Below are 9,713 nucleotides of genomic sequence, written 5' to 3' on the forward strand. Positions count from 1 at the left end.
GGGGGGGGGGTGTGGTCTCTGGGGGGGGGGGTCTGTGGGGTCCCTGGGGAGGGGGCCGGGTGGGGGTGGGGGGTCCTGCAGGTTGGGGGGGGTCTCCTGGGGGGACTGGCGGCGTTCTAGGGGTTTGGGGGGGGGTGTGCTAGGGGTTGCGTGCCATCCCTGGGGAGGGTTAGGGGGTCCTGAAGGTTTGGGGGGGTCCCTGGGGGTGTTTGCGATCCCTAGGGTGGGGTTCGGGGGGTCCTTGAGGTTTGGGGGGGTCCCTAGGGGGGGCAGAAGTCGGTGAAGTAGGGGTGTTGCAGCGCCTCCTCGGCCGAGATCCGCTGCACGGGGTTGCACTTGAGCAGGTTCTGGGGGGGCGAGGGGGGTGAGGGGGGGCACAGGGACCCCCCCACACCCCACAGACCCCCCCAGCCCCCCCCAGCCCCCCCTCACCTGCAGCAGGTCCCGGCCCGTGGCACTGAGCTTCGGCACCACATTCACCAGCGACGCCGTGGCGGGGTACATGGGGTACGGCTGGGGGGGCGTCAGGACCCCCGAGGGACCCCAGACCCACAAGTGCCCCCCCAGACCCACCATCCCTCCCCCAGACCCCAAGTGCCCCCCCAGACCCACAAGTGCCCCCCTAGACCCACCATCCCTCCCCCAGACCCCCAAGTGCCCCCCCAGACCCACCATCCCTCCCCCAGACCCCCCAATTCCCACCCCAGACCCCCTAATGCCCCCCAAGTGCCCCCAATTACCCTCCAGCCCCCCAAGTGCCCCTCAACCCCCCACAATTCCTACCACAAACTCACAAATGTCCCCACTCCCCACCCCGGCCCCCCAAGCGCCCCCCCCCCCAGTTACCCCCCAACCCCCCACTATCCCACCCCGGCCCCCCAAGCGCCCCCCCCAGTTACCCCCGAACCCCCCAATATCCCCCCCCAGCCCCCCAAGCGCCCCCCAGCCCCACCTTGTAGTCGGGCAGCTTGGCCATCGCCGGCCACTGCTCCTCGGTCGGCGTCCCCAGCAGCGTGGTGACGGTCAAGGGCCACCGGCACGCGGTGTCGCCGCCGCCCCGAGCCCCCCCAGCCCCCCCCCCAGCCCCCCCTGAGCCCCCCCCCGAGCCCCCCAAGGATATCGGAAGATGCGCTTGAGCTGATCGTCCACGTCGTTCCCCGGGAACAGCGGCCGCCCGGCGTTGGCCAGCTCTGCCGACACCGGTGAGACCGCGGCCACCAGCGCCGGCGCCACCAAATACCAGTAACGCCCAATACCAGTAACGCCCAACACCAGTAACTCCCAGTGCCAGATGCTCCAAATACCAGTAACTCCCAATACCGATAATTCCCAGTGCCAGAAACTCCCAGTGCCGGCAGCTCCAACCACCAGTAACTCCCAATACCAGTAACTCCCAGTGCCAGAGACTCCCAATACCAGTAACTCCCAGTGCCAGAGACTCCCAACACCAGTAACTCCCAACACCAGTAACTCCCAGTGCCAGATGCTCCAAATACCAGTAACTCCCAACACCGACAGTTCCCAGTGCCAGATACTCCCAGTGCCGGCAGCTCCAACCACCAGTGACTCCCAATACCAGTGACTCCCAGTACCGGCAGCGCCCGGTGCCAGTGGCTCTGAGCACCAGTAACGCCCAAAACCAGTAGCTCCCAGTGCCAGTGGCTCTGAGCACCAGTAACGCCCAAAACCAGTAGCTCCCAGTGCCAGAGACTCCCAAGAGCAGCAGCTCCAAACACCAGTGGCCCCCAGTGCCTGTGGCTCCCAATACCAGTGACTCCCAGTGCCGGCAGCATCCAATCCTGGCAGCTCCCAATGCCAGGAACTTCCAATACCAGTAGCTCCCAGTACCGAAGACTCCCAAAACCAGTGGCTCCCAGTGCCCGTGGCTCCCAGTGCCGGTGGCTCCCAATATTCCCAGTGTCTCAGCAATATTCCCAGCAATTCCCAGTGTCTCAGCTCCCACTACCAGCACTTCCCAGTGCCAGCAGTTCCCAATCCCGTCATTCCCAGTGTCTCAGCTCCCAATCCCGGCATTCCCAGTGTCTCAGCTCCCAATCCCGGCATTCCCAGCGCCGTGGCTCCCAATCCCAGCAATTCCCAGTGCCTCAGCTCCCAATCCCAGCAATTCCCAGTGTCTCAGCTCCCAATCCCAGCATTCCCAGCGCCGCAGCTCCCAATCCCGTCATTCCCAGTGTCTCAGCTCCCAATCCCAGCAATTCCCAGTGCCTCAGCTCCCAATCCCGGCATTCCCAGTGCCTCAGCTCCCAATCCCGGCATTCCCAGTGTCTCAGCTCCCAATCCCAGGCATTCCCAGTGTCTCAGTTCCCAATCCCGGCATTCCCAGTGCTGGCAGCTCCCAATCCCAGCAATTCCCAGTGTCTCAGCTCCCAATCCCGGCATTCCCAGTGTCTCAGCTCCCAATCCCAGCAATTCCCAGTGTCTCAGCTCCCCAATCCCGGCATTCCCAGTGTCTCAGCTCCCAATCCCAGCAATTCCCAGTGTCTCAGCTCCCAATCCCAGGCATTCCCAGTGTCTCAGCTCCCAATCCCAGCAATTCCCAGTGTCTCAGCTCCCAATCCCAGCAATTCCCAGTGTCTCAGCTCCCAATCCCGGCATTCCCAGCGCCGCGGCTCCCAATCCCGGCATTCCCGGCGCGGCGCTTACCTGCGAAGATGCACCCTGCCGACCACATGTCGATGGAGGTGGAGTAGAGTTTGGCGCCGAACAGCACGTCGGGGGGTCGGTACCAGAGCGTCACCACCTGCGGGGCCACACGGCGCTGCCGAACCGCCCGGGGCGCGGCTGCCCGGCTCCCGGCCCGAGAGGGGCTCCCGGCTCACCTCCGCCGAGTAGCAGCGCACCGGAATGCCGAAGGCGCGCGCCAGCCCGAAGTCGGCGAGTTTGAGCTCCCCGTTCTGCGGAGAGAGCGCGGTGTGGGCACGGGGAGCGCCGCGCCCCGGCTCCGGAGCTCCGTGCGGGCACCGTGGCACAAGGAATGCCATATCCCGGCTCCGGAGCTCCGTGCGGACACTGTGGCACAAGGAATGCCATATCCCGGCTCCGGAGCTCCGTGCGGACACTGTGGCACAAGGAATGCCGCGTCCCGGCTCCGGAGCTCCGTGCGGGCACTGTGGCACAAGGAATGCCACGTCCCGGCTCCGGAGCTCCGTGCGGGCACTGTGGCACAAGGAATGCCGCATCCCGGCTCCGGAGCTCCGTGCGGGCACTGTGGCACAAGGAATGCCGCGTCCCGGCGCCGGAGCTCCGTGCGGGCACCGTGGCACAAGGAATGCCGCGCCCCGGCTCCGGAGCTCCGTGCGGGCACCGTGGCACAAGGAATGCCGCGCCCCGGCTCCGGAGCTCCGTGCGGGCACTGTGGCACAAGGAATGCCGCGTCCCGGCTCCGGAGCTCCGTGCGGGCACTGTGGCACAAGGAATGCCGCGTCCCGGCTCCGGAGCTCCGTGCGGGCACTGTGGCACAAGGAATGCCGCGTCCCGGCTCCGGAGCTCCCTGCGGACACCGTGGCACAAGGAATGCCGCGTCCCGGCTCCGGAGCTCCCTGCGGACACCGTGGCACAAGGAATGCCGCGCCCCGGCTCCGGAGCTCCCTGCGGACACCGTGGCACAAGGAATGCCATATCCCGGCTCCGGAGCTCCGTGCGGACACCGTGGCACAAGGAATGCCGCGTCCCGGCTCCGGAGCTCCCTGCGGACACCGTGGCACAAGGAATGCCACATCCCGGCTCCGGAGCTCCGTGCGGGCACTGTGGCACAAGGAATGCTGCATCCCGGCTCCAGAGCTCCGTGCGGACACCGTGGCACAAGGAATGCCGCGTCCCGGCTCCGGAGCTCCGTGCGGGCACCGTGGCACAAGGAATGCCGCGTCCCAGCTCTGGGCCCTTCGCCCTTTCCCACGAACACCAGGGACAGACGGATAACTGGACAGGCAGACAATGGACAGGCAGACAATGGACGGACGGACAATGGACGGACAGACAATGGATGGACAGGCAGACAATGGACAGGCAGACAATGGACGGATGGACAGACAGACAACGGAGGGACGGACAGACAACGGAGGGACGGACAGACAACTGGACAGACAGGCAGACAACTGGACAGGCAGACAATGGACGGATGGACAGCCAACGGACGGACGGATAATGGACGGACAGACAAACAACTGGACAGACAGACAGAAAACTGGACAGGCAGACAATGGATGGACAGACAGACAACTGGACAGGCAACAGGACAGGCAGCCGAACAGAGAACTGGACAGCCAGCTGGATGGACAGACGGACAGCCAGCCAAACAGACAGATAACAGTACTGACAACCAACGAGACAGACAGCTGGATGGACAACTGGACAGCCAGTTGGATGGACAGACAACTGGACTGACAGACAACCAGACAGCCACTTGGATGGACAACTGACAGCCAGCCGGATGGACAGACAACAGGACATCATCTAGCTGGACGGGCAACTGGGCAGCCGGACAGACAGACCATTGGACAGCCAGCTGGATGGACAGCAGGATGGACAACGGGACAGGCAGATGGACAGGCAGCCGGACAGGCAGGCGGACAGGCAGACAGCCGGACGGACAGACACGCGGACGGACAGACAGACACGCGGACGGACGGACAGGCGGTCGCTCACCCTGTTGATGAGCAGGTTCTGGGGCTTGAGGTCGCGGTGCAGGACGTTGCGGCTGTGGCAGAAGGCCAGGCCCTTCAGCAGTTGGTACATGAACGACTGCGGGCGGCAGCGCGGCACCGTCAGCGCCTCCGCGGCACCGGCAGCGCCGGGACCCCCCCACCCCAAGTCCCCCCCCCAGCACCTTCACGATCTCGGGGTCCAGGTCGCCATTGCAGCTATCGAAGTACTTCTTCAGGTCCTGGGGAGAGCGAGTAGGGCTGCAGCGGTGGCAACAGCGGAGCTGCCACGATGCCGGAGCCGGCACGAGGCTGGAGCTGCCACGATGCCGGAGCCGGCACGAGGCTGGAGCTGCCACGATGCCGGAGCCGGCACGAGGCCGGAGCCGCCACGAGGCCGGAGCCGTACCCACCTGGTCGCAGAACTCGAAGACGAGGGTGAGCTTCTTGTCGCTGTGCAGGACGTCGTGGAGCCTGCGCGGGGAACACGGGGGGCGCTGAGCGCCGGCGATCACCGGGGGGGTCCCGGGGGGGGGAAGGACCCCATTGTGCCCCCCCTCACCTGACGATGTTCTTGTGCTTCAGCTCCTTCAGCAGACAGATCTCCCGCAGCGCCGAGCTGGGGACGCCCTGCCGGAGACGGGGGGGGGGCTCACGGGGGGCTGGGGGGGATCAGGGGGGCTGGGGGGGGCAGGGTGGGGCTGGGGGATCTGGGGAGGGCATGGGGGGGGATCAGGGGTCTGGGGGGACCGAGGTCAGGATGAGTCAGGGGGACTGGGGGGAATTGGGGAGTCGGGGGGGGGGGGCAAGGGGGGGAACAGGGGGTCTGGGAGGGAATGGGGGGGGTGTGGGGGCAGGATGGGTCAAGGGGATCGCGGGGCATCGGGGGGCTGGGGGCGCCCAGGGGGGCCAGGATGGGCCAAGGGGATCAGGGGGTCATCACGGGGGTCAGGATGGGCCAAGGGGGGTCAGGGGGGCATCAGGGGGGTCAGGATGGGCCAAGAGGGGTCAGGGGGGCATCAGGGGGGCTGGGGGGGCCCAGGGGGGCCAGGATGGGCCAAGGGGGGCCAGGGGGGCATCGGGGGGCTGGGGGGGCCCCGAGGGGGCCAGGATGGGCCAGGAGGGCATTAGTGTGCCTGGGGGGGGGCCAGGGGGTCAGGATGGACTGGGGGGATCAGAGGGGTCAGGGAAGGATCGGAGGGCTGAGGGGGCCATGGGGGGATCAGGGGGGTCAGGATGGGCTGGGGGAACCACGGGGGGACCAGAGGGCATCAGGAGGGCGGGGGTGGGGATCAGGGGAGCTGAGGGGGAGCTGAGGGGGGGCTGAGGGGGTCCACAGGGGATCAGAAGGGTGGGGGGGGCCATGGGGGAATCGGGGGAGGGGGATCGGGGGATATCGGGGGGGTCAGGGGTGTCAGGGTGGGTTGGGGGCATCAGGGAGGGGATCAGGGGAGCTGAGGGGGGGCTGAGGGGGTCCAGAGGGGATCAGGGGGGTCAGGATGGGCCGGGGGGGGCAGCGGGGGGGTGGGCAGAGACCCCTGGGGGAGCCGGGGGGGTTTGGGGGGCCCCGGGGGCGCTCGCCCCCCCCCTCACCTCGTCGTCATCGTCCAGACGCACCCGCTTCAGCGCCACGATCTCGTGCGTCTCCCGGTTCTTGGCCTTGAACACCGTCCCGTAGGTGCCTGCGGGGAGCGGGAGGTGTCCGCGGGATGGGAACGGGAACGGGGAATGGGGAACGGGAACGGGAGTGGGGAATGGGGAATGGGAATAGTGAATGGGAGCGGGGAATGGGAACAGGGAATGGGAACGGGAGTGGAGAATGGGAACCGGTAACGGGAACGGGAGTGGGGAATGTGGAATGGGAAACGGGGAATGGGAACAGGAATGGGGAACGGGAACGAGGAATGGGAACGGGGAATGGGAAATAGGAACGGGAGCGGGGAACGGGGAATGGGGAACGGGAAACGGGGAATGGGAATGGGGAATGGGAACGGGAATAGGGAATGGGAACGGGGAATGGGAAATGGGAACGGGGAATGGAAATGGGGAATAGGAAACAGGGAATGGGAAGGGGAATGGGAACGGGAGTGGGGAATGAGAAACGGGGAATGGGGAATGGGAACGGGGAAGGGGGAATGGGAAACAGGGAATGTGAACGGGAATAGGGAATGGGGAATGGGAAACGGGAACGGGGAAGGGGAACGAGGAAGGGGAAACGGAAGCAGGGAATGGGGAAGGGGAAACGGGGAATGGGAACGGGGGAATTGGGTATGGGAACAGGAGTAGGAATGGGAATAGAAACGACACCAGGAATAGGAATGGCACTGGGAATGGGAACAGCACCGGGAACGGGGAACGGAAACCGGGAATGGAAACAGGAACGGCACTAGGAACGGGAACACGGAAAGGGAACGGCACCGGAGGATCGGGAGCGCCGCGCGCCGCCCGCGCCCCCCCCCCCCCCCCCCCCCGCACCTTCCCCGATCTTCTCCAATTTCTCGTATTTCTGCATCGCTCCCGGCGCTCCGCCCCGCCCCCACCCGGCAGCGACCGCGCCGCGCGCGCGCACTAACCCAGCCCCGCCCCTACCAAGCCCCGCCCCTCACCAAGCCCCGCCCCTCACCAAGCCCCGCCCCTCACCAAGCCCCGCCCCATGAAACCCCGCCCCTCACTAAACCCCGACCCTCACTAAACCCCGCTCCTCGCTAAGCCCCGCCCCTCATTAAACCCCGCCCCCGCTAAGCCCCGCCCCTCCCCACAGCCGCCTCTGTCTTGCCAGTCACAAGTGGGGTTCTGCACGGCTCAGCGCCGGGTCCAGCGCTGTACAATGTCTTTATCAATGACCCGGATGAAGGCATTGAGTGCACCTTCAGCAAGTTTGTGGATGACACTAAGCTGGGTGGAGGTGTGGATCTGCTGGAGGGTAGGGAGGCTCTGCAAAGGGATCTGAACAGGCTGGACTGCTGGGCTGAGGCCAATGGGATGAGGTTCAACAAGGCCAAATGCCGGGTCCTGCACTTGGGGCACAACAACCCTATGCAGCGCTACAGACTGGGGGAAGAATGGCTGGAGAGCTGCAGGAAGAGAAGGACCTGGGGGTAATGGTTGACAGCCGACTGAACATGAGCCAGCAGTGTGCCAGGTGGCCAAGAAGGCCAACGGCATCTTGGCTTGTATCAGAAATGGGGTCACCAGCAGGTCCAGAGAGGGGATTCTGCCCCTGGTGAGACCACACCTTGAGTACTGTGTTCAGTTCTGGACCCCTCACCACAAGAAGGATGTTGAGGCTCTGGAGTGTGTCCAGAGAAGAGCAACGAAGCTGGTGAGGGGCTGGAGAACGTCTGACGAGGAGCGGCTGAGAGAGCTGGGGTGTTCAGCCTGGAGAAGAGGAGGCTGAGGGGAGACCTTATTGCTCTCTACAACTGCCTGAAAGGAGGTTGTGGAGAGGAGGGAGCTGGGCTCTGCTCCCAAGGGACAGAGGACAGGACAAGGGGGAATGGCCTGAAGCTCCGTCAGGGGAGGTTCAGGTTGGATATCAGAAGGAAATTCTTCACAGTAAGAGTCATCGGGTACTGGAACAGCTGCCCAGGGAGGGGGTCGAGTCACCTTCCCTGGAGGTGTTTAAGGAACGGGTGGATGAAGTGCTTAGGGACATGGTTTAGGGAGTGTTAGGAACGGTTGGACTCGATGATCCAATGGGTCCTTTCCAACCTGGTGATTCTATGATTCCATGATAAGCCACGCCCCAGCCACGCCCCCTACACAAAGCCACGCCCATACTAAACCACGCCCCCCAGCGACAGCCCCGGGCAGCGCGCTGGCCACACCCATACACGAACCACGCCCCTACAGAAAAGCAACGCCCCCTTGTTAAGCCACGCCCACTCGACAGACCACGCCCCCAACAAGCGGCAACCCCTGTGACGCGGACCTGTCAGGGCCCTTGGCCACGCCCCCTGCACAAAACCACGCCCCCTCACACAGGCTGGCCTGTCCTCTAGCCCCGCCTCCTGCTCCGCCCCCCGCTCCTTCCTCCCCTGCACCCCAGTGCCCTCTCTGAGGCCCCGCCCCATACCCACAAGCCCCGCCCTGTAGCCATAAGACACGCCCTTGTATCGCTAAGCCACGCCCCCACATCGCTAAGCCTCACCCCCAAGCTACGCCCCTATCTCGACTCCGCTTATGCACCGCCCACTCAGGTCACTGCCCCCGGTCAAACCCCCGCCCCTTTAGGCCCCGCCCCTTTAACCACCCCCTTCAAACCACGCCTCCTTCAAGCCACGTTCTCTCAGGCCCCGCGCCTCTTAGGAGCCCCACTGCCTTCCGGGTTCCAGCCTCGCCCCCTCAGGCCCCGCCCCCTCAGCTCCCTAAGCATCGCCTTCCTCAGGCCCCGCCCCTTTGCCTGCCCGGTTCCTTGTTCATGCCCCGCCCCTCATGCCCCGCCTCTTTTGCCAGCCGCGCTCAACGTCCAGGCCCCGCCCCCTCAGGTCACGCCCCTTTCCTCAAGGCCCCGTCCCCGTCGGCCCCGCCCCCTCCCTCAGGCCCCGCCCCTTTGCCCGCCGGGTTCCGGGTTCGAGCCCCGCCCGCCCCGCGGCGCCGGTACCGCGGGTCCGTCGGTGTTCGCGCCCGCCGGGGTCGCTGTCGCTGTCGGTGCCGCCGCCGCTCCGGTAAGAGAGAGCTCCGAGCGCCCCCGCGGGGCCCCCGGAACCGCCGACACCCCCCGTCCTCCGCCCCTTCTGCCTCCCCTGAGACTCCCCAGCATCCCCTGCCCCCCCCGAACCCCCTCTCTGGTCTCCCGGGGGCCTCCTGGGGCCCAGAACCGCCCCAGAGCCCCCCGGAACACTCACGGTCTCCTCAGGACTCCCTGGACACCCCAGAACCCCTCAGCATCTCCTCTGGGTCCCCATGGACCCCCCTTTGTCCCCTCTAGGACTCCCTGGGACCCTCAGGACACCCCAGAACCTTTCAGGACCCCCTGAGACCCTCCCTCAGGACCTCCCTGGGTCCCCCAGGACCCCCCTTGACCCCTCTAGGACACCCGGGATCCCCCGG

At 65.9% G+C, this 9,713-nt stretch overlaps 1 protein-coding gene across 1 annotated transcript; it reads right to left on the bottom strand.

The window, feature by feature from the left end:
- Positions 1 to 154: 154 nt before the first annotated feature.
- CDK5 (cyclin dependent kinase 5) lies at positions 155 to 7,255 on the bottom strand. Its single transcript, XM_054058473.1, has 12 exons — positions 7,137 to 7,255; positions 6,255 to 6,343; positions 5,224 to 5,291; positions 5,075 to 5,135; positions 4,847 to 4,903; positions 4,666 to 4,761; positions 2,841 to 2,915; positions 2,665 to 2,761; positions 1,121 to 1,190; positions 953 to 1,013; positions 433 to 513; positions 155 to 347 (listed from the first exon to the last, which is right to left on the bottom strand). The coding sequence occupies exons 1-12, from the start codon at positions 7,171 to 7,173 to the stop codon at positions 261 to 263; spliced, it is 879 nt and encodes a 292-aa protein (XP_053914448.1). The 5' UTR covers positions 7,174 to 7,255; the 3' UTR covers positions 155 to 260.
- Between the last annotated feature and the right edge of the window lie 2,458 nt (positions 7,256 to 9,713).

Source organism: Cuculus canorus, chromosome 2 (assembly GCF_017976375.1).
Source record: "Cuculus canorus isolate bCucCan1 chromosome 2, bCucCan1.pri, whole genome shotgun sequence".
Taxonomy (NCBI): domain Eukaryota; kingdom Metazoa; phylum Chordata; class Aves; order Cuculiformes; family Cuculidae; genus Cuculus; species Cuculus canorus.